The following is a 26,321-nucleotide window of genomic DNA, read 5'->3' on the forward strand; positions in this document are numbered from 1 at the left end:
TGTTCTTTTTCAACAAGTATAACCTAAAAAATGTAATGAATTTAAAAATGGCTGCGTTATAAATAAATTTTATCGTATTATAATGTTTTTCTCTCGTGGCTAGGCCCGTGTCATAAGAAAGTGCAGTAATGAATTAATTCTTAATTGGGAAGGTCACCGCGGATTGTCGAGCGGCGTAGTTGGCCGCAGCGCGCGCGCGAAGCACTCGCGTACTAGAAGCGAACCGCTTCCTCTAGTTCGAAAACCGAATATAGGGCTTGAAGATTTCGCTTAGTTGTACCAAGTGCGGGAGCCGCGGACTTTTGGACTGATCGCAGGATAGTTTTACGAGATGCCTTTGTTATATTTGCCTGAGAGAGTGGACATGGCGCTGTCGATCCAGTAGTTTCCAGAGTTCGTGCTGCCGAAGATGAGGGACGAAGTCACGTGGATGTTGTTTCTGGTACGGATCCAAAGTTAATCTTAAAAATACTATTGTATAGCGCTCACGGTAACTTAATGTTCTCAGCGAATACTTGAATAATTTTATTGAAAAATGCCGGAAATAATGAACATTTTAAAACTTGGTAAAACTTATTTTCTTTTACTAATTACTGTTCTTTATACTGCTAATGCAACTTAATGCAAAAACAACGTTATTTATTATTATTCGAATAGTATAGACTATATCTACTCTTAGGTATTTCTTTTAACATATTTCTATGTTTACCCGAGAAAAAAAGTTCTCGCACGATCATTTTTGGCAACGTAAAGCGTGGTTTAAAGTACAGTCAGTGTCAAATACTTTGTAGCAGTCAAAGTGGCCAAATAGTTCGGTACACTATTTGGCTACTTTGGTTGCTACAAAGTATTTGACGCTGACTGTACATAGTTGTACTTTGTTATTTTAGGACACTCCTAAATATTTTTTCCTACAGTTAATTGAAAATTATGACTACCGGTAGTAATAGGGAATATAAACAAAGTAATTAATTCTAAACGTTAAATTAGCTGTACTGTAGTCACATAGCAAAGTATAGGTCTGATTCGAAGACTGATTAAGACACGTTTAAGATCTTTAAAAGATCGATAACTAAACGACATGTCAAAATTGACGTTTATTTCGATTCTGCTGTGATCCCAATAAGATCTATCTACGATATTTCTAACGTCAAAGTGACATTGGTTGCCCGAATCGAGCTGCTTCTGTCTATTATACGACATACAAACGATATGTAAATGAAAACTATCTAAATCAGAAATTATCGTATTTCATTCTTCGAATCGGGCCGTAAGACTTATTCTATATTAATTAATAAATTATTTTTATTTTAAATACCGGGTCTCCGTAGTATGTTTTTTTTTTTGTATCTTCTTAACGGATCGGATTAACCTATTTTTATAGCACTTTGGCAGTAGGTATATGGAAAGGAGGTTTACAACTCCAGGCATTTCACCTGCGCGTTTTAAGGTGTACTTAGTATTTATGTTCAACCAGCAGAATTTTTGAACATCGTAGAGCTTTTAATCACAATACGGTTGCCAAAAATGAATTAATTAGAAATATTGAGGCTCTTCTCTAGTAACTTCATCGATTCGATTCTTTTTTTCTTTAATCTTATTTATTTTATAAGTCATACGTCTTATGATTAAGCCGGCTTGATTCAAAACTTAATTTATTGACTTTTGCTCAATAAAAAAATCACCAACATAGGTCCAACGCACCTTAAAAATTTGTAAAATGCGCAATTTTATTTTTGGTCGAACTCATCGATTCAGTACTTTTTTATTAAAACTAAAAAAATATATATAAAAAAACATGAAATCCGCGAGCTCGGGCACGCACAGCATAGCCATCTCGCTTACGCTTACGCTCAGTGAGCGAAACTACGGGGTCATAAAACTTGTCCACTTTTCAAGCCTCGGCAGGGAGTTAATTCTACCCACAGCGTTATCGTGGGGTACCCACCTTTCCTTATTTTACTCACATTTCACACATAATCGGCACTAATGGAAAACATGGATGATCTAAGTGATAATTTATAATTTACCAAATAGTAGTAATTGGGTGTAATGTAAATATTACTAGGCCAAAATTATGGAAACAGCTTTATCTTATACAAAAAAATACAAATTATTTATTTCAAAATAATATACATTTTTAAGATGCAAGCGATGTAGCCGCCCGGTAAACTAAAGGCACTGCTCTTTCCTAGCTTTATAAATATATATGTATTTTATATTATAACTAGAAGTATAGGTAATTATACAGATTTACTAACTTATTTCTAAGATATGCATTAACACTCAGGTACACTGTTCCTTTTAATTCTTATTTGTTTAATTAAATTTAAATCTTATGTTTCAATCTTTGTTGTATATTTGTAACCTAAAACCTTACATAGCCAGAATTTGAGTGTTTTCCTTTCAAAATGTTCTATTATTCTTTTTACCATTATATTGTAGGTAATATAAATTACATAGCTTAAAAAACACACTTTTCTATTGAAATATTAAGCTTGTTTCCATACTTTCGGATGGAGTGTATTTACTATTCTTCTTAAAAAAGCCGTTTATTCGTTTCATACCTTTTGTTTTACGGATCTACTTTACCCGTAAGCGTTTAATTTCATTCTGTAAGGCTGGCAGCCACCTACTTTGTCTGCACAAGGTTCCGTAATTAGTTACAATTACAAGTTTAAAAACGGTTTATTCAGCTGCGTCCAGCCGATTATTGCCTACTCTGTTACAATTAATTGCACATAAGTATTATGAGGAAAACTAGCTTGAATATTTTGCAAGCGCTGATCATAATAACTACAATAAAATTCAGAAGTAGGTCATAGCTATATTTTATTGCTATAAATATGTATCATACATTTGCAAGGTGTTAAAAAAATCGGGTCATGAGCATCCATGGGAATGGGACAAAGATTTTTTTTATATAAGGTCATATATAGGCATTCACAGTATTCACACCGTAGTCTTACCTTACGTTATTGGGGAGTGTGTACGTTTCCCTGCTACCTACATGTACATCCACGAAAAAAAAGATAAGAAAACGTTTTTAAAAAGTCTAGGAAAGAGACTTTCCTACATTTATCGCGCATTTGCAACAGTTCGCATTTATTAAATCTGTCTCGTTTATTTAATTTCCTACTCGAATGAAAGATAAGTTGGCTATGGTCTAAGGAAGGCACACCTTATCAGTAATCAGTGCGGTACATTATTAAACTACAGCCTTGGTCAGCGCCGCATGCTGTGATCTAACCGTTATTGTGAAGTAACCGCCAAATGTAAGGGTAATTACAAGGGTGTCCCTCGCAATTAATGACAGCATACTAATGCCTATTCACCGGGTGATAGTGGTTGTCATTGCTAAATTCCATATTGTTTTTGACAGCTCTTGACATGACAAACCTTGTAGCTCGCCTCCAATGCCTCCATTACACGAGATTGATTAGTTTTATTGTTCCAGTATGGCTGCATTTATGTTCAGCTTTTTATTTCAACGTATTTCTAATGTATTGTAGATTAGATTATATTCAAAATTAAAGCGCAAAAATATTCTTTTCTGCCTTCCGGGCGGAAAGCGTCAACTTTGCTCCCGCTGCGCTAAACGAAGTTGCCGCTTTCCGCCTCCGTCGAGCAGAAAAATAGTATGCGCATCACGGGAAGAATCGTAGGACATTGCGTGCCGCGTGTAAAATTGGCAAACACGCGGGATGGAATGTTTTCCTCCCCTGGGACACAAGTAACTATATTTGACAATATTTTATTGTTCAGTTTCACCACCACACTATTACTAGGTAGGTAGGTATACATAATGAGTGTAAGACTGCAATTCTTAATCGTAAACTATACGAATATAGTTCCAACAAGTAGCGCCTTGACCATTATTGAAATGCACCAGTAATGATATTACTACTAAAGTTGTCGCCAATGACAGAACATTAAATAGCCAATTCTGGGTAGTTTACCCTTAATATTTTTAAAACCTTAAGTATAAATACTCTGAACCCCTCATAAATATGGCCGATTCACTGTCCAGGTACAAGTATTAAGTACGTACGTATGATTGTTATTGCGCGGTAAGATACTTAAATGAAGATATTAAAAACCAACATACCTTCGTTTAATATTTTATATCGGTATAGTACCTGACTGTAGCGGCTAATTACATTTCTGAGTGAGAACACCTACTTACGATCAGTTTATATGACTATACAATCAATTTTTAAGTCAAAGTATCCCTTTACACGTCTAGCGGATCGAATAAAAAGGTTTAATAATAACGAGGTATCCAACAAAAATAGTGGTGATCCGTTTAAAGTTATATTCAGTATCGTGTGCTGCGGTGGCAGCATGGTTCCATTTTTAGGGTTCCGTAGTCAACTAGGAACCCTTATAGTTTCGCCATGTCCGTCTGTCTGTCTGTCTGTCTGTCTATCCGAGGCTTTGCTCCGTGGTCGTTAGTGCTAGAAAGCTGAAATTTGGCATGGATATATAAATCAATAAAGCCGACAAAGTCGTACAATAAAATCTAAAAATTTAATTTTTTTTAGGGTACCTCCCCTACACGTAAAGTGGGAGTGAAATTTTTTTTTCGCTTCAACCCTAAAGTGTGGGGTATGGTTGGAAAGGTCTTTCAAAACTAATAGGAGTTTTCAAGAAACATTTTTTGATAAAGTGAATATATTCGGAGATAATCTCTCCGAAAGAAAAAAAAATGTGTCCCCCCCTCTAACTTTTGAACCATAGGTCCAAAAAATATAAAAAAAATCGTGGAAGTAGAGCTTATGAAAGACATTAAATGAAAAATATAGCGGACATTAACAGTTTAGCTGTTTTTGAGTTATCGCAAAAAGTTTTCCCTTCATAGTAAAAAGACTTACTTTAATAGGTACTAATTATGCAAATTTGCCTATTTGTTTAACTCGGGTGAAAGGTACCGTTTCATCCCTTGGTTAACAATTTACTATACTTTAAGCTCCAGTTTAGCTTATTGTGACGGAAGAGTAACTACGGAACCCTACACTGAGCGTGGCCCGACATGCTCTTGGCCGGTTATTATCACATGCCCGTCACTTGACAAGTGATAGAAATTTATTAGAAATAGAAGCATGCTGCCACTGCTGATCAGGAAATATAAGAAAACACATTTTTTGACCGAAAAAAAACTTTTTTTTTCTATGCGGCACGTTGCAGTCAGCCAACCCTCGATAGAAAGGCCAAAAATTTTACGCGTTATTAAACTTTTTTGAGAGCTTTAATGTCATGTAGTACGCCTGCTGGAACCCGTTCACAGGCGCAAACAATGACTAGGTATTGTTATTCTGAGGGTTAGGCAGGACCAGTACTTAATACAGGATGCTTAAACCCTAAAATGTCAGCATGATCTTTATCAAACTGGATCGAGCGATGCGGCACCGCGCGCGCAGGGCGAAACTGGTCTACTTACTTCCTGTTACACTTTACTCGCACCCACATGCACATGCGAGCCGCGACGTATCGATTTGTTTTATTGCATTTCAGAGATTGTAGTTTATCGATCATGTGGCCTACCGTGAACACCGAAGTTCGTAAATTGAGGGTATCTTTCCCTTTTGCTCAGCCCGCGTAGCCAACATACCAATTGTTAACGCTCCGTAGCGTAGCGCAGTCATCTCTCTCTATCACTTTTCCAAATTAGTGCGACAATGACAGTTGCGTTTCGTTCGTTCGCACGTTGGCTACGCACCCAGATCAGGGCTATAATCCCGAAAAAAGAAGTTCGTCAATTGTGGGCATTTTTCTGTCACTCTAATTACGTCTTAGTGAGAGAGAAAGAAAGAGAAAGACAGAGCAATTGACGAACTTCGATTTTCGGGGTTATAGCCCAGATACCTCAGACTCTATCGGACGTTATATCGAATTTCATAATTTTTGACGAAATGCGCATATTGCCCAAATATTATTAGAAATAAGGCCATACGTATACCTAAAAATAGAAACTATTTATTGCCACACAAAAATTGTATGTGTTACAAAATACGAGTATATAGAAATAACATTGCGTGACAAAGGAACGAGCTCAGCAGTCACTCATATCTGATATGTACGTATACTCGTATAAGTAAAGAACACAAATTGCTCTTACAATGGCAAAATAAGTGTTTACGTTTATAAATACGTTATTGGCGATTATCAAATTTTGAAAAACAATTGACAACGAGAGGAGATGTCGAATTGCAATATTTTGTCCTGTTTTCTCAATTTCTTGAGTCAAATGAACTCTCAGACTAAGCTTTTGCAATGGCCGCCCGCAATTTCTTTGTGCGGCGATCAAGTTCGTTATCATCCGCCGATTTATTTGCATGCTCTTTAAAATACCGCACGATCTGGTAAATCAGAACTGGTTTCCCCACCGCACCCCTCCTAGCCCTGTCGGCTGTTTAATGCAGTAAAAACAGAGACAAGAACTATATTCTTAATGAAATGTTGGAATTGAAACATCAATTTTGCGGCTTATTTTAAAATTTCAGGTAAAACTTTATGAACCAGGGCGTGTGACCTACAACTTAATATTAAAAGTGAAATTTATTACTTGACTACCGGTTTGGCCTAGTGGGTAGTGACCCTGCCTACGAAGCTGATGGTCCCGGGTTCAAATCCTGGTAAGGGCATTTATTCGTGTGATGAGCATGGATATTTGTTCCTGAGTCATGCATGTTTTCTATGTATTTAAATATTTATATATTATATATATCGTTGTCTACGTACCCTCAACACAAGCCTTATTGAGCTTACTGTGGGACTTAGTCAATTTGCGTAATAATGTCCTATAATATTTATTTATTTATTACTTATTATTTTTTATGATAAAGTTTATATGTCAGTTTAACGTCCAATTAGTATCTTAACTGTGTAATTCGTGAGGTATTGATAAGAATTACACCTATGTAACTATAAATATAATAAGTATATACCTATATTAAGTTTCGTTTACGCACCTGTAGAAGTTGTTAAGCTCCCGTGCATAAAATATAATAATAATATTATTATTATGCATGGTCCTAGATTAGTCCTGACTAATAGAACCATGCATAATTCATACTACGAGTATTATGCATACTCGTAGGATAGGGCAAATACTTGTCGTGAATTTGCCTAACGGTTCAGGGGGCATAGACAAGATGCCAATCGTTAACGCTCCGTAGCGAACGAAACCCAACTGTCTCTATGGCACTAATATCGAAGAATGATAGAGAGAGATAAGGACGATACGCACCCAGTTCAGTCGACCCTAACTGGTCTTACCGCCTAATTTGAACAATGCTTATAAGATGCTTTTTAACACTGACATATCAGTATCGTATCGATGTGATATCTTATAAGGTTTGTACGAATTGGGCCGTTTGTCTTAAAAATAGATAATATACAAAAGACATATATGAAGGTATTTTTCAATGTTCAATTGTAAAAGTAGTAAGTAAAATTAAGAAGCGTAGGGGAGAGATTAAGAATTGGGAACGGCGGGTAATTAGAAACAGTAACAATTATCCCTTGCATTATTAATGATTTGTGCTACATACTGATTAAGTCCAATATTTTTTACCTTTGCAAATTGTTATGTATGCCTTGAAATAAAAAAATAAACTTAAAAAGTAATAACTCATTGATAATCTTCAGTGTTTCCATTTCACCGCGGACTGTTTCCAATTATCCCATACGGTTTCGGGTAGGGATTGCAATCCGGTCCGGCGGATCCGGTAATCCGGCCGGATCCGGCACTTTTCAGGAGCTACCGGATCCGGTAAAAATCACCGGATCCGGACCGGATCCGGTAAAATAAAGAAACGCCTAAATACAGCACGCGCTGTGCGTTTCAGATGAGGAAAAGGCGCTGGATGCGAGGTATGAAGTTGAACACAACAAAAAATTAATGAAAAAGTTTAAATTTAGTAAGATAAAAATATATTTATTATGACGATGACTGGGAACAGAAGAGGATTTCTTGTTGGTGGCACGATATGACGATTACATAAATACTGTAATAGAAGGAAAAATTTAAGAATGGAAATGCCATGGAAGGCATTTGTAATTTATGCTAAAGAAAAGGTTAATGTTGTGTCATAATGTTGGGATAGGAGATTAAAAGTAAACAAATGAGCAGGATTAAGTCTGCGGTACTCAACCGACTACAGTTGGGCTCATCAATATGTGTGAATGAATATATGATAATATTGATAATTTTTAGTTTTCTCCGATATGTGTATATATATGATAAAATATAGATTCTTTTCTATTCAAATTTAAGAGAGAATTTATTGTCTTTATAATTTCATCCAATCTTATGCAATTTCCTTCATCTCCTGATACATGCTACTTTACGTCTAGCCAATGCTTTATTTGATCTATGTAACTTTTCTTAGGGAGTCCCTTTCCGCGATGGTTTTCAATCCTATATTCTATTATTTTTCGCATGTGATCGTCGTATCGTGTTTTGTTCCCTATAATTTGACCAATATACTTTTCTATAAATTAAAAAAAAGGACAATTTTTTTAAGTCATACAGTCTACTACTTTCTCGGACAAAAAATTAGAACAAGATAATACTCGCGCATTTATACTAGAGCGCATTTAATATCATAATTGGTTAAAAGTAAAATATCTTCTTTTGTTACTAGAATCAAAGAGAATTAAGAAGACCAAGAGTGCTCACTCCATACAACGGTTTTGTTACCAAAAATACTATTATTTTCGTAGTCTACATTTAGCGTCAAGTAGCGGAACTCTCAGTACTGCTACTCGACAATATCACGACAAACAAAAAGTCTAATGCTCAACGATTTTCATCTAATATTATAACCAGAGTAAGCGTAGGAGTTGAAAATATAGTTCCGGTTACTCTGGTTATAATATTAGGTAGATGTCGACTACGAATATAATAAGCGTTTTGGTACCAAAACTGATGTATAGACTGAGCACTCTATGTACTTCTTATTCCTCTATGCTAGAATGGATGTCAATACAAAGAATTCAATCAAAGAACAGTTACGAAAACTTGTCCTTTCAAGGAGCTCCACCCCACATCCTATCATCAGGCTTTGGAAACTAATCAAATATATAATTGTAAACGAAAATTTGAGCACTTGTGAATGGTTAAATATGATAAATTACCAATTTCAAATTTTGTTTTTAAAGTGATATTGATATTATGACACTTTTTACTACCAAGTTCTATTTTATTGTTAAGAAGTTATTGATTAACTTCAAATTATAGATTTAGGAATACGTATTACGCAAAAAATTAGAAAAATAAGTAATTTAATTAACTTTAATATCCCTATACCAAACCGGATCCGGTCCGGCCGGATCCGGCCGGATTATGGCCAAAATCCGGCCGGATCCGGCCGGATTGAAAATCAATCCGGTTTGCAATCCCTAGTTTCGGGTAAATTAGAACGGCTATGTTTACCAATTTTACTAACGCAATTTTACTGTATGTCCTACCCAGTCTTCCTGTCAGTTATGAAAGCGTATGGTATTTTCGTATGTCACTGGAAAAAATACTTTTTTATGTCCCAAAATGAGATTACGCATTTATTTCACCCAGAAGCTATTCCAAATATGACGTAAAAAGACAATAACAAAATAAGAGTCAGTTCTTATTGAAAAATATTTTCGAGCACTAGCTACATAATAAATATTGCAACCCAATGAATTCGCGATAAAGTTGAATTACAAACAATGACATTCTCGATCTCGTTGTTCGCTGCACTTCGAACCTGCTACGTTACATAACTGCACGAACCACGAAAGTCAATGTCACTGCCTCACTCCGATAACTCGAAAAGCTGCAATAAAGTTCCAATTGCGAATAACTCAGAATAATCTCCACGAGCACAAGGGCCAGGGCGACCTTCGAAGCCTTTTATTTTATCGCAAGAAACACTCTTTATCGGAAATAATTATGTTTTTAGATACGTAGTGTAATGCGAACCGCATCCAATATGGCGAAGTAAAAGTAAATCGCAAGGTAATCCAGATACAGTGATGAGTGAGTGTACATCAAGAATAAAGATAGTCTGGGGGCTTGAGTGCCTCTTCTCCTAGGAACGAGAATATGTAGGTACCTACGTACGTGTAGGTTGTACAATGGTATGTACTAATGGTCGGTATACTTGGAAAAATTCCACCTACGCCGCCGTGAGTAGGTAAGTACCGTGACTCAGATGACCGATGGCTCAGGCACCTGTCGCGATAGGAGAGGACGCTGGTTCGATTCCAGGCTTGGGTACTGGAGGCTTTGGTCACTTTTTCTTAGTATATGACATTTAATTCAGTTTATAATTTATATAGTAGTGATTCTACTTGAAATATTAAAACGAATAGTGATTCAATTTGTTCTAATACCTACTTCTAATAGTATGGTAGGTACTGACGGCGTTTGCGTTTAGTAACTAGGGAACAATACAATTCATTTTTAGCCTCCAGTCGCCCACTGCTGAGCATAGGCCTCTTTTCGTGAACAAATCAAATTATTTTTGAAGTGAAAACTTCTTTAGCGGCGCTGTGCACTTTTTGTAATGGAGAAAAAATGTTAAACTCGCGACAGGTCATGTGACCGACAGATTCGTCAGATTGAAAATGCGTAAGACGGACACGTGACCTGATCGAAAAACTGCACGATGGTTCTAGTAATGATGATGGTGTAGGAGTCGTTGAAATTATGGATGGAAGTTGATTTTTCTGAGAGATAACTTTTTAATGTTAAATAATTGTAATAGTTTTGAAGTGTTAAATGTTTTAATGTTATATAAATTGTCATGTTTATGTACGATAGCGCAATAAATGAATATTGTATTTTACCACATAAATGATAGTACTTTTATACTGATAATTAAAGCAATTCGTGCAAAATAACTCCCTAACCATTCCAAAATATCAAAAATGCACAACGTTAATATTCAAGTTTTCACTTCTGCCGGCACTCCGCACTCCCGGAGTGCAACCCGTTGTTTTTTGATTAGATGTTTTAATTTGTAGTTTTAAGTAGTCACACTACTACGAGTATATATAATTTGCAAACTGGATTAGTTGTCATATACTAAAGAACACGTGACCAAGGCCCAAATTCCCTAATTTCAGTAACTGAAATATAGATCTTGTCATTCACGAAGACGCGTGCCTTGACTCCGACTGTCATGTTATTAAAGATTAGATTTGACAAATTTGCGCGTCATCGTGGATGACATGAACAATACGGTCGCAGCAACGAAAACCTGAAGATTTACATGTTTCTGTTACCTTGCCTTCGCGACGGTAGTAGGTACTATAGTTAGGGAGGTGGCGAGCATTTCGGTATATGATTTGCACACGTTTCACATCGAGGTAGATTGCAGTTTACGTCAGTACGAATCGATTTGGTCCAGTCAATAATGGTCCTACGTCGCTGCGTTTTCGCGTTACAGCCGATTAAAGTTGTTAAAAAAAAAAGGGGTATCAAATTATTTGCACACGTCTGCCTCTGGGGTTCATGGTCACAAATATCTTGGAAACGAAGAAAATCGAGGAGGCAGACATTCAGGGCTCTGCATTATCATGGGACGGAGTTGTAAAAGTGTTTGAAAAAAAAACTCTACTAAGTCATTTGCACACGGTTCTCATTGCCCCCATTCGATTCATTACGACTCCGTGGATACGAAAAAACATTTGGCAGACACTTTGCTCACTGATATTTAACTTTATAACGGTTTGAAATGGACGTAATCAAGGGGAAGCGGGTATTTTGAAAATCGTTCGTATAGATTCTATTAATTATTTTCAATAATATTCAGTAGATGCAAAATTTTGTATTTGCAGCTTGGCGCGAGTGTCGAGTTGAAAAAAAAAAAAAAAAAAAAAAATTCAAATGGTCTGCCTTTGGAATATCAGGGGTCTGAACGTCTGCCTCATCGATTTTTTTCGTTTTCATGATAAATTGAAACATCAGTCCAAGAGGCAGACATGTGCGCATAATATAGCACATCTTTTTTTTTTTACATTTTTGAAGCGCTGTCAATAGACAACGCAGCGGCATCACGCTGGCAGACTATTTTTCCGTGGTCCTTTTCATTGTTTTTAATCGAACAATTCAAATCTGCCAAGTGTGCATTTCATATACAGTTTTTTAAATAATAAAAATAACTTAAAAAATTGAAAACTTCAAAAGTCAGAGCCCTGGATGTCTGCCTCTTCGATTTTTTGTGTTTACAGGATGACTGTGATCATCAGCCCCAGAGGCAGACATGTGCAAATAATATCGCCCACCTTTTTTTTTTAACATATTTGAAACGCTGTAAATTGACAACGCAGCGCCACCGTGGTGGCAGACGAGGTCCTTTATGTTTCTCAAGGTATCATTATTGCTATTAATAACGTCTGCCATGTGTGCTGATGATATCGAAATTTTGCTCGCCACCTCCCTAACTACTATATGCCCGAATGATTCCGCATTTAATGACACCTAATTAAATTAAATATATACTATTATTAAAATTAAAGGTGATTTTACCTATCGTACCTATACATATTGCTGCGATTAATGCAATTGACTAGGCGCTAGAATAAGCTAGCACGAGTAAACAACACGTCCATGATAACCTCGATATCAAAAAAAGACTGCATGTATAATTATTTCTATAAGTCAACCGAAAAAATTAAACAAATCAGGTACCCTTTATATTGAACATAGAAGTCCTGCCAAAGTCTACGGTTTGTCGTTCGTTGATGTCTTTAGTTCTGTGGTTTGGTATTATATAGTCAGCATAGTACAGTGACACACGATTGATCGAATTCGTGTTAGTAAACTAAAATTAGTTGAGTTTTGTCTAAGAAGAATATATGCTTAAGACAAGGCATTGTACATTTTGGCGTCAGGTAGCAATTACAAAACTCATGAAAGTATTGTTTGGTGTACAGGTTATTCATGGCATGGACTTCATTTCTCTAAAAGTTCCCGTTATACGATTAGTTAACTTTTAGCAGAGAAAATCGAATCAAAGATGCCTCTTTTTACACAAACATTTTCATTTATTGAGTATTATTTATTATTGGGGGTGTTCTATATCTATTGTGATTGTGACGGCCCTTTAAAAATCATTACTAATGCCCGTTAAACCCAGGAAGTTCCAGATTCTTTGGGCTATAATGTTCTTTACCTCATAGGGTTGCAATGCATGCCGCCCTAAGTAAGTACATTTTCATTATGCACGCAAGGCAAATGGGACCGACTCAAGCCTCTTTTTCCATGTCAATTAGACTAATCAACACACACATCAATTCCGTAGTTATGATGATTCGATTAATTATTGTCTTATACTTATATATATCATTGTCTAAGTACCCTCAACACAAGCCTTATTGAGCTTACCGTGGGACTTAGTCAATTTGTGTAATAATGTCCTATAATTTACTTAACCTGTTTTGCCGCATACGCCCTTTTAAAATTAACTAGCGCGAAAGCAGATACCGCTGGAGCGACAGTGTACAGGCGGATCTGTGCCAACTCAAAGCCAATAACTGGCAGAAAGTGGCACAGGATCGGGACAGGTGGCGTTCTCTCGTTTTGGAGGCCAAGACCCTCTTTGGACCACTGCGCCACAATAGTTAGTTAGTTAAAAGCAAATTCACACGCGCAAAGTATCGGGACGAGCACGGGTATCGGGAAGCATGCAACCAAGCAAGCGCCGATTTTTTAGATTTTATTGTTCAACGATGCGTCACCTTAACTGATTCTTACTTTTCTCTTTAATTAGCACCACATACATGCATAGTAAGTTAAGACGCAACAGGAGTGGTCATTTCTCCATAAAAACGTACTCGACTGTTTCCGCCGTGGTTTTTGAAGCTAGAGCAATGATTTTTTCAACACATTATTATTATTAATAGCTGTGTCAGTCTGTTTTGCATTCTTTGTAATTTTTGTTTCTTATGGCGCTAGTGCACTTCAAATATTCGCAAAAACGGCCTAATTTACTAGGCCCCAAAGAGAAGCATGGTATTCAAAACTGACATCAATCAACTTAAAAAGCAAAACAGTCCGACACATCGCTTTTTGAGATTTTCACGCAGGATTTTTCGCCTAACCTGGCGTTGTCCTTATCGCACTAGTTTTAGGAGCCGCTTCCGTTAGCGAGACGGATATATTCACCTAGAATATTTAAATCTCAGCTCCCGCATCCTCTTAAACAGCGAAATAGGCATACATAATATAAGTATACATTATCATTATTGCCTGAGCCGGATCTAACGTTAATTACTGATAACAGAATGCTTCCTACGCCGGCGCTATCAATCCGTGTCAAGGTCCAAAAGCTGTCATTATGTTAGTTGTGCATGTAATGACTCTCATTACTTACTTTAACTATAATTGCTATTTGGGTATTTGTAGGTATTTGGTTATTTGCTACCTAACTTGTGAGATACAAATATTAATCTTAAGAGGGAAGAATAGCTTTGCGATCTTAACGAAAAAACGCTACTTTATCTATGAAATTTCCATTTCGGGAGAAAACAGTTTCCACTTACTAAATCTTAAGAAATCACTTTGATTTTGATGTCAATCGCTTCAGCATAACCTGTAAAACATTTCACCACACCAACGTGAGGAAAATACTTCTACTTGCTACTCTCGTGGTTCAATTTTGGAATATTAGCACGAGAGGTTAACTTATAAATCTAGTTTTTCATCGTGTCAATAATATGCTACAAAATCATGGAGAATGGAATAGTTATTTGTACAACAAGAGAGCAAAGTTTGATATTCCTTCGAGTGCTTGTTTTATATTAATAGTGATCCGTCCGTCTGAATTACATTTTTTCAGGTTGTATTATTTGATGGCTGACTGACGTGAAAAATTTTGTGTACAGTCAAGTGCAAAAAGATGTATCGTAATAATCGTTTCATAAATATGGTACTACGCTCTTACATATTTTTGAGTAAGGTGTGTACATCCATATTTTTACACTTGACTGTACTACACGAGATCAAAGTTATTTACATTTCGTGCGATTTTGAGTCCCTTACTACGCTCAAGATAATTTAGAAAATGCGGTTTTGCTCACTGTTTTTAAGCAGCAAATTACCCTTCTTCGAGCTGCTGACGTGAAAAATATTTAGAAGTGAAAAAACATTTTCTCTTTTTATATGAATGAGTACATGGTATACTTCTCAACAGAAATCGATTTTGTTACCTAGGTACTACTTAGTAAAGCATTTAATATTGTTAGTTGTTAACTCCAGCGTAAGAAAGGCTTATATGGGTCTCAAGTACTGAATAGGTTTAACCCGCCTATAAGAGTGCGGCGTAAAAATTAGCTTTTGATTTTCTTAACTGCGATGTCTATAGGAAAGATGCGAATGAGTTAAGCTTATAATAAAATGTGTATGGCCCTAGGCCGACAAAGTCGATTGTGATGATAAGACTAACGAACCAAATGTGTCTAATTACTGACCTGCGCTCTATTTAACTCGTGGAATGAATCTGCGCCGCTCAAAGGAGCCGCCTTGCGGCGATTGCTCGTTGATAAACTTAATTGAAACTTCTTTAAAAGGGTTTAATAGTTATCTAAACAATTTGACATATTATTAAAAATGTATCTTCTACTCTACATGAAAGGTTTTATAATAGTTATTTGTTTTACAAGGGGGCAAAGTTGTTGTTTAACCACTCGTGCTAATATTGATACCCGAGCAAGCGAAAGATTCCAAAATTTAACCACGATAGTAGCGAGTAGTAGTATTTTCCACACGTTGGTGTGGTGAAATGTTTTGTGTTACACTCGTAGGCGAAATTTGTTTAACCCTCGCAAAGTTCGAAATTTGATTACTCGAATTCAATTGTTAATTTTTTTCTCTTGCTCAGTTATCAATATTCGCACGAGAGTTTAAGCAACAACTTTGCCCCCTTGTGAAACAAATAACTAAAATTACTCCTTTTCAGCATACAACTATTTTAATTAAGAAAATCGCAACGAGTGGCGATAAATTAATACACGACCGAAGGGAATGTTTTAAATCGACATATGACACGTATCGTACACCATTTTACAGTACATATGGGCCCCTTTATATTTTCGATATACCTAGTTACGTAATATGCTAATTATCGCACTGGTGCGGTAGGTAAACTAGTATCATATGTGCTGTAAATACTCTTATTATTCTTTAGCTTTTCTATTTTTATAACCAAGTAAATGAGTTAGCTAAAACGATCAAGTATTTTTACGGTACGGTAATTATCTCTAACATCGGCATCTAACTTGAAGAGTAAAACATTCGAGGTGTGACCTCTTTAATTGCAACTTGGCATTAAACTTAATGACAAAAGTGATAAAACATACTCAATTAGGAGTAATATGCTACATGTTTTACTCCCTGTATGTTTGCTTTGAACAACCTATAAAACATTCTAATAAAAAATCAATATGCGTAAAATATATCCTCAGACTATTTATGTTGGCACGCGTTACTTAGTACGCATAGCATAGAACGTGCGAAGTGATTAATGGTTCTGTTACGGTAAAATGCAGTTCGTAATCGAGTTGAAGAGAGTTATGCGTTGTGACCTTCTGGTTTTCACTGTCACGGCGTGCGCGCATGTTTGCTATTATAATCGCTTCAAGAGTGCAGGTAAGTCGAGTGCTCTGGTGAACTACAGTGCTATATACATCGAGATCCTTGATGTTTCATTTATATATGAAGAACGAAATAAAGTTTCCAAAATTGTGAAATTAGAGTTGAGAAATCAGGAAGGTGTGCGCGGTGCCCTACAATTGGGTGCCATTTCCCAGTGAGCAAGGCAGTTTTTTTCCATTTGGACTGGCCTAATTACCAAGCATATCTTCAAGTCAAGCGAAGTGTGATAATCTTTACCTTGGCTAACGGAAGTTAGCTTAAATTAGTTTAAGAAGTTTATCTAACTTGATCATTGGCTGAGTTTTAAAGTGTTTTGAGACGATTGCTTGGTTAGCGGTCGCGATAACGGCTGAATGCCGCGGACAAGCGTTCTGAAGCGAACTATCACTTCCTCGCGACCTGTGTTTTAGATTGCATACCGACTGGTGTGTGTGGTGTCAACCTATATTATATTATTATTTCAATATAGGCAAGTCATTTCGAAACTTGTTATATTATAAATCTTACTTTTTTAACCATTTGTAGAGAAGATTTTCCCATTTCCCATTGAAACTCAATGAAATCATCCGTGACTTATTTAATAAGCAAATAAATATCTGTCTCAGTATACACTTTTGTACAGGGCGAGGCAATGAGGAAATAGTTATTTGTGCAACAAGAGAGGAAAGTTAGTTTTTCTTGCGAGTGTTGATTTTGAGTCCCGAGTATGCGAAAGATTCTATAATTGAATCACGAGCGAAGCGAGTGATTCTAAGTTAGAATTGTAGAGTAAGTGTAAGTAACCGAGATGTAAAATAACTTTGCTCTCGTGTGACACATACAACTTTTCACCTCAGTAGTGAGAACATATTGGAGGTTAAAAAAAATTAACATCAAGTAAAGTTTTTATTCTTGTATTCATGGTCTTCACTAAATTAAAAAGCTACTTTGTCTCACTCCCTGAAGTGAGGAAAGTCGTACTTTCGTCACTCCCTGGAGTGGGGGAAATTCACACTTTCCACACTCCCTAGAGTGACGAAAGTAGGCTTGTTCGAGCTGCTGAGGTGAAAAATCAATAACCGTATGAGATACTATGCGGCTAATTTATTTAAATTAATCAAAAAAAAAGGTTCGGTCTGATTTTCTGTCGTTGCTCCATATAGATTTAACACATGGTAGGTATGTAGGCATACCAGTTTAATGTATTTCTTCTAGACACACCCATACACCTGCATAGCATTATTCCTTACGTTACGTGTTTGGTATGGCAATACGGAACGGCTGCACTACTATTTAACATCATATTAAACACCATTTAGATTTTATTAACCATCATTCCTTTTATTAAATAACACCTTCGTCGGTAATAACAGAGCTCTGATTTGTAGACGTGCCAATAAAAGTTTAATTAGGAAAAGAATAAAATATACCTACATATTCGTGCATTGGCCGTGCTGCGATGTTATTCACACCACCAAACGTCCAGCATAAGTCTGTTTCCGATTTCTCATTGTTGTTACGAATGTCAGGGTCAAGATATACTAGTATTGCTCGTGATCGAGATAAAGCTTAGTGAATAGTCGGACTGACAGCCTTCTAAGGCCGAGTGAAGTTACTTCCGCTGTCGGTGGGTGTACTGGACCAAATATTAATGCGCTCTGTTATTTGAAATACTAGTTTTTGCTACACATTCCAAAGCCGGGGTAAGACAGTAGGTATGTTAACAAAAAAGACAAATTAACGACGTTACACTTGTTATGATCTAAAGTAGGTTATTTTGTGTCCATCCCGCAAAAAATTGGCTCAAAACAACATTTTTTGCTACCCGGTTTCCTTACGTAGTGCTCTATGATCATAAAAGTCAATACCGAGACCGAGTTATTTTGTAATGTAAGTTACAATGAACACAAGTTCGATACAAGCGAGCGAATAATTCAAAGCTAAAAGATTTGCAAAGGCTAAGAGTGAGAGACATTGATATATATCTACGGACTGCACGATTGGCTCGAATTCGTGTGCGGGACACCACTGTACTGTCCCCATTCTTATTGGACGTATTAAGGCCCGTCCTTAGATACCTATATGTCAATGTTGAGAGGTGAAATAAAAAGTTCCACCGCACGGAAAAGGAGTCCGCAGCAAGCTCGGCCGAATTTCAACTTCCCATTCAAACGGAGTTTCGTTCTCATTTTAAATTGTATTTTTTTTAACTGTTATCTGTTACGTTTGTATGGAGAACCGACTCTGAAGAATGTGCGTAGATTGATTTTTGACACTATATACCTAGTGACTGTTTAACGCATATGATGAATACCAAAGTTCAATAGCAAAGTGCAATTAATGTGGGCTGTGTTATGTTCCTAATGGTTATGCAAACAACTGCTGTTGTTTACATAATTACTATAACATTTTCCACAGACGGCTAATGGCTTTAGACGACTGCGTCTGAGAGTCTAGCCAAGATGACAATCGTTTGCGCCACGGCAACGAAACGCTATCTGTCTCTCTATCGCTATAATATATTATGAAAGACTAATAGAGAGACAAACCGCCCCTTGATCACTGATTGCGAACGAGGTTAACGCTCATACGTAAGAGATTTTCCACCTATCAAAAGGCAATTGTCGAGACGGAGATAGATGTAAACGAGAATAAATAGGATCCGGCTTAGTTATCATTAACCTAATGTTCAACAAATACCTGCATTCATCAAAAGTTATCGACTTTATCGTGACATTGCGATGATAAGATGCGGGCATAGTTAAGATAGCAAAACTGCACTTAAAGGGCATCCTGTCTACCAAATCGAAAAATAACAGTGTTTGTTCACGAAGCATTAAATAAAAAGGCTTCAAATGAGTACCACAGGCGTGTCCTTACCAGACGCAACCTACATTATGCTCATAACAAGCCAATGGCAATGACGGTACTTTACAGGTGCCCATTGCTATTTATTTTACTTACAGGTGTAAAATAGACAGTAGTTACCGGTAGGCACATAAATTACCAAGTTAGTGCGTGATCTTGCTTCAGTTTCTGCGCGTGCGCTCCACTGATTGTCGCGGCAAGGCCGCGGCGGTCAGTGACGCCGGCGCGGGCGCTACCAGACCATTTACTTTAGTGACACTATCATACCTAGGTTTACCTACCCTAGAAGGTACGTACCTAAGTAAACCGAAAATTCATGCAAAAGTGCATGGCCACTTTATGAATGAATTCAATCAGGTAGCAATACTGATACGTGGATTACCTACTGACCGCCAAGTTAGAAAGGGCCAAGTGCGTGAGTCTAGCTCGGTGTCTGCATGGTGTGCCTGTGCGTGCACATGCGCTATTTGTCGCAAGGTCACGGCGGCCAAGGACGCCAGCATAGCGTAGGTGCGCTAGTCCTGAACAGCTAGTCAAAGTTCACGTTCATTACACGTCTATTACCTATACATATAGGGCCCGTCTAGCCGTATAAGTGACTTGATAGTGTGTGTGTGGTAGTGTAGAATCGGTGTAGTACGAAGTATTTCTTCCTGAGCGCCAATCCGGCAGCAATACAGGGGACCTAGCCAAGATGACAATCGTTTAGAGCCTATCGAAACTTCAATAATGTATGGAAATAGTCATGTGAAATTTCAGAGCATGTGTCAACCCAGTAAATTTTTTCTAGGTATTTATTTGGCTTATGTCGATTTACGATTGTCATTTTGGCTAGGCCCCCTGGATGCTTAGCCAATGTGCCAATCGTTAACGCTCCGTAGCGTAGCGTAGCCATCGCTCTCTATCACTCTTCCATATTAGTGCGACAGTGACAGTTGCATTTCGTTCGCTACGTTAACGATTGGCCCGTTGGCTGCGCGCCCTGATTCGCACCGATTTCTAACCGATCAGGAATCTCTAGCTCCCTTCGCAGTTCGTCGCATGTGTTGCTGGAGCCGTACTGCATATGTCTTGACTGCACGGTGTGTTTGTGGCAAGCTGGCAAGGCCGCGGCGGTCATCGACGCCACGCGGGCGCCGCCAGCGCTACTCCCGGACCAATAACTTGAAAGTCTTGACACTAGACAACACCTACTTAGTTGTGGTCTTAATAACCTAATAAGTGGGGCAACATCCGGAAGTATGCAGCATATGCTTTTAACGTAATGCGAAGACGCAAAAAACGCTTTAATGTATGTGTAAACCTCAATATTAAAAACGCCTCATCTACTTAAAGTACTTAAACTAAACACTGTATCTCCCTATCTATAGATATATAGTAAAATATGTTGCAGTGATTATAACACTATAAAATAATAATTATAAATTTTGGGGGTTCCCCATACATAGAACTGAAACTCAATTTTTTTTTTCATCAAAGCCATACGTGTGGGGTATCTATGAATAGGTCTTCAAAATGATATTTTACCACTTTGGCAGTGTCTATTCAGTTTGCGTGAGAGACACTGCCAAAGTGTATCGTTACCCGTTAAGTGTAAAGTAGGTACCCGGGTATCGTTGGAAAGGTCTTTCAAAACTAATAGGGGTTTTCAAGAAACATTTTTTGATAAAGTGAATATATTCGGAGATAATCGTTCCGAAAGAAAAAAAAAAATGTGTCCCCCCCTCTAACTTTTGAACCATAGGTCCAAAAAATATGAAAAAAATCGTGGAAGTAGAGCTTAAGAAAGACATTAAATGAAAACTATAGCGGACATGATCAGTTTAGTTTAGCTGTTTGTGTTTGAGTTATCGCAAAAAGTTTTCCCTTCATAGTAAAAAGACTTATTTTAATTAGGTACTGATTATGCAAATTTGCCTATTTGTTTAACTCAGGTGAAAGGTACCGTTTCATCCCTTGGTTAACAATTTACTATACTTTAAGGTCTAGTTTAGCTTATTGTGACGGAAGAGTAACTACGGAACCCTACACTGAGCGTGGCCCGACATGCTCTTGGCCGGTTATTTTCTAAATTGAATAGTTTGCGCGAGAGACACTTCCAAAGTGGTAAAATGTGTGTGTGTGTGTGTGTGTGTGTGTATCCCCCCTCCCCCTGTAATTTTTAAAATAACAGAATAATAAAACTAAAAAAAATATATATGATGTACATTACCATGCAAACTTCCGCCGAGAATTGGTTTGAACGAGATCTAGTAAGAAGTTTTTTTTTAATACGTCATAAATGGTATGGAACCCTTCATGGGCGAGTCCGACTCGCACTTGGACGCTTTTTGTTTTACACATTAGGGACGAGCCAAAAAATCATTTCATAAAACTCATACCTACATCGTAAAATTAAATTTAGTAAAGATAAGTTCCTAAATAGTATCATTCTAGTCGTACCGGTTCGAAGTTTCCTAGAATATAGGTATATTATGCTATTATGAAGAAATCAGCAGGAAAATATTTTACATTATACATACTTAATTTGGAATTAATGGATCAATACCTACGTGGAATTTAGTATGCTTCAAATTATCTGACTCATCCCTATTACAGTCGAAAGTGCGGAAAACCCCGAAAACCTTACAGTAAATCAATCGTTAAGTAATCCTAGTATGAGTATGTAATATCTGGCAACTTTTTAGGCTAAAGTCAAGTCTTATAATGCTGTCTCTACTTATATCATCTAGGTACTCGTACATTAAAGTTCCCTTTACGTGAGAACTTGCATGCACTATTCTATAATTTCGATACATTGCTAACTACAGAGTACAATGAATTCAGTCCTTCGTACAAATACCGCAATGTAACGACAATCGGAATCGGAAGTTTATAATCCCTCTAAATTGGGCCTTATACAATAAGTTTGAGATCTAGTATGATTAAATAAATAAGTGATTATTACTCGTCATAACTAATAGAAGAAATAGTTAGGTTTATACCTATATACGTTTAAATAAATGCCTATTTAACATAATCATGCATGATTTAAAGATAACGTTGAAAGATTTAAGGATAACGTCTGTTCATATATCCTTCATCGAAATTTAAACCCAGCATAATATTTTCTTAATGAATAATCATTAGGTATAGTCAAGTACAATGCCTACACGCAATCGTAAAAAGCACATATAGACAGTTAAATTGATCGTTGAGTCAATGTTGCACCTAATAAGCAATTTGACAGCAAATCAACACGGCTTAACAGCGTTAACACGCCAGTGCGCTTACGTCAACATTTTACATATAAATCCACTTTCAGTTGCCGGCCAGCATACTCGGCAGGTCAGGCCGCGGTAACTTTTTTCTGTCAGTAATTGTAGTGGCACGCATCCGCCTCGTGCACGCAGATAATTGTTGTAATTATAACTATTGATCTTAGCGTCTTAATAGTTCTTACCTGAAACGAGCGGCATGAAAAATGGTAATATTAGGCATACGTACTTTAGATAAGATGAACTACTGTAATACTAAATAGTGTAGGGTGTAACTGGGTAGTGCGGCCTAGTCTACTACAAGTAAACGGCTTTGGTGACCACGAATCTTCATGAACGATCATTTACGGATTCATAATGCGGAGTCCGAGGGAAGTACTCTATAACCTAAATGACTGTCGTCAGCTTTACCAATTATTATCGCTATCGTAATTTATTGTATGTGTTAATTGTTTTTGCAAAGTATAGTTAGATAAGCATAATAATGTTATCATAGAATGACGAGGTACCCCTGTAGCTAATTACCTATATAATAGTTATGAGGCTACACTATGACTTTGAAATAATATAATAAGTCTTATTTCCTTGAAGAATTTAACAAGCACTTGTTCTACATAAATACTTAATGTACCTATAATATATTTCTACTTATAGCTACTTAGTGTCAAAAACTTGTTTTAGTCGCTTGTCAAACAATGTTTAAGTAATAATTACTTTTTTGTACTTTCATGGCCACTCGATATTATTAAAAGACACGCGTGCAACTTAGTGAGTTTGCAAAATCTTCCATTGTTCAATAATACGTATTTGGTTCAAGATCTGAACCAAGTAGTTTAATGTTCATTGATGCCTATACATTAACTAGTTAACTATTGGCACTGAAAAAGCTCATGCATTCAATTTAATCAATACCTTATGTATCATGTTTATGATACCTAAACTCACGCAATAAATATATCATATTATTATTGAAGCAATGCTGTTTATTACATTGCTTTGTCTGAACTAACAAGGCACACCTGTTACATAAATATACTCATGCATATTCTGTTTTCATTACAGATTCTTCCGTTGGTAATTGTGACTTCGCGACCAGTGCAAGACCACAATGCAGAGGGAAAAGTCGATTTAAGTGCGCCTAGCGAACCCGCCGACCAAAGCAAAGACGACGAAGTAATATCCGTGAGCATTACGTCCTCGGTCGCAGTCGGTAGAGGCAAGGGCAAGCAAATAGACATCCTGGAACCAGAGGAAGATCTGATCGCTCACGAGACTGCTTCTGTTACTCCCGCTATAGCAACCATCGAAACAACCACTCCCAGCAACGAAACTCACGAAGAACCCGCACCATCCTTAGCAGGCGCCAACATTGAGTTCATCAAACAACTTCATTCGAAAAAAGAAGCTCGAGGAACCCATCATCTAGAACAAGTGCACCCATTTCAGTTGCAGATCAAACATCACATAACAAATGACTCCAACGAACCCCCGAATGCTGAAGTAAAACAAATCACCGATGACATTCAGGAAGACATTGCAAATATACCATTAGGTAGATCAGTAGCGCTCTCGCCGCCCTCGCAAAATTATATTCAAGGTCTGTCACTCAGTGAAAGGGGGCAGGGTCCGAGATTGACAACTGTTAGTTTCAATATACTACACGACACGCCTAAAACGATATCTAATTATAACGAGCACAAACCGGCTCCAGCGTTTCCGGAGCAGCCTATATACAGCGAGCCGCCGAAGATATACAGCCAGCCAGCACAAGTATACAGTGAACCCGCCAAGTTTTACAGCGAACCAGCAAAGGTATACAGTGAGCCTGCGAAAGTTTACAGCGAGCCAGCCAAGGTGTATAGCGAACCGGCGAAAATATACAGTGAACCCGCCAAATTCTACAGTCCCCACGCGTCGCTGAATCTGCCGCCACAGGAAGCGCCTCTTTCTACTCCGTGGCAAGAGACACAAACGCCTTCGTCTGTAGCCGTAGATACCACGACAAGTACAACGACTTTACAACCGGAGCATGGGCCGGAAAAGAACTACGAAGTCGATGAGAAAGACAGCGTGTTAACGGACGGTCAAAGCCACGGGGTCCAAGGATCTGGTCAAGAGTGCAAAGACGACAGCTGTAAGGTGGGGTACGTGGTGGAAGGGCGGCAGTACCGCAAGTACCGCGTGGAGGAGCGCACGGCGGACGGGTTCATCGTGGGCGAGTACGGCGTGGTGCGCAACGAGGACGGCGCGCTGCGCGGCGTGCGCTACACCGCCGACGGCGACGCCAGCCCGCGCCTCATCTACGACGCGCTCATGAAGTTCCTGCAGCTCTAATAACACATTACAACACTGATTAGTCCACTAACAAAACCTACAGAGTGCCACTGTATCTTCTGACTTGAACATTAAAGTAGCAAATAAAATGTAAAAGTTACACAGTCAATGTTGCCATATTTGACTAAATCTCATATAGATTGGTTATAGACGACATAGGCACGCTGTAGGTTCAAGCACATAGTTTAAAAATAGCCCTATTTTTTTCTTTTCATTCTGCGAAAGGAACTGATAGAGCTAGATTTTACGATATTGTCAAACGATTGAAAAGTTTATGTTATCGTAAGTAGTAATGATAACAATGACTGCTGAACTAAACTTTTTTGCTCAAATACCAAGCTTCTACTAATATTGAATAAATTATTAAGACTGACCTTCATTTATGAATTTTCTACCTGTTGTTTTGCGCACTCAATGATACTTTATAGACTTCGATGTTCTAGTGACGGAAAAATAAAACCATACTTCTTATAAAAACAAGTTTTGTTTCTTTAAATGGAATTTACTTATATTGCACATTAGGCCTTTTGAGGTTATGAGGTTAACTATAAATACTCCATATTGTACACACTCAGGGGATTGTTGCTGTTTATCAGTGAGCATGTAACATATTTATTTCACATTAGGCAGTTAGATATTGGCATTTGTAAAGCAATATAAGTATTCGCCTTAGTTTAGTAACGTATTTGATTTAAAAATTGCACAAACATTCGCTCTCATTACCATATGATCACAGACAAAAATTACGTGAGCATACTTGAGTTAGTAATTGTGCCATTTTTTAAATAAATAGATAGTTAAGTAAATAATATATGGATAAGGTTTCACGCGTTTATAGATATTAATGTAACTTATTAGTAAAATCATATCTAACATTCAGTCGACAATGAATAAATGTTTTTCATTACATTTCATTCCTTAATTTCTCTGCCTTAGACTAAGATAGCCGTAAGTAGGTATGCTAGAAATTGTGATCTGATCAAGGAGGTGATCAAAATTAAATGTATCTAACTTTCTTTGTCCTTTCTTAAATACACTTTGGTAAAATAAGTAGGCAGTTTAAGTACAGTCAAATGAAACCAATAAATATGAAATAGCAAGCTATTGTTTCTTTTTTCCCTTGGTTGTTATAGTATGAATTTTCTGAAATGATTTTTACGCCTCAGTGTCGCCTCAATATGTTAAACAAGAGCCTTTGTTTATTTTATGCAGAGCGGTCAGCTCCCTTGTCAACATACTTG

General features: G+C 37.3%; 1 protein-coding gene across 1 annotated transcript; it reads left to right on the forward strand.

Annotated features, from left to right (window-relative positions):
• Positions 1 to 171: 171 nt before the first annotated feature.
• On the forward strand, positions 172 to 26,180 carry LOC133515373 (uncharacterized). The gene is made up of 2 exons (XM_061847900.1): positions 172 to 442; positions 23,809 to 26,180. The coding sequence occupies exons 1-2, from the start codon at positions 410 to 412 to the stop codon at positions 25,078 to 25,080; spliced, it is 1,305 nt and encodes a 434-aa protein (XP_061703884.1). The 5' UTR covers positions 172 to 409; the 3' UTR covers positions 25,081 to 26,180.
• The last annotated feature ends 141 nt before the right edge of the window (positions 26,181 to 26,321 follow it).

Source organism: Cydia pomonella, chromosome 2 (assembly GCF_033807575.1).
Source record: "Cydia pomonella isolate Wapato2018A chromosome 2, ilCydPomo1, whole genome shotgun sequence".
In the NCBI taxonomy this organism is placed as follows: domain Eukaryota; kingdom Metazoa; phylum Arthropoda; class Insecta; order Lepidoptera; family Tortricidae; genus Cydia; species Cydia pomonella.

Bases quoted from the DNA above. Each gene is read 5' to 3' on its own strand.
- LOC133515373 (XM_061847900.1), top strand. From the start codon at position 410: ATGAGGGACGAAGTCACGTGGATGTTGTTTCTG. The intron at 443-23,808 runs GTACGGATCCAA...TTTTCATTACAG, and splicing joins TCACGTGGATGTTGTTTCTG to ATTCTTCCGTTGGTAATTGT.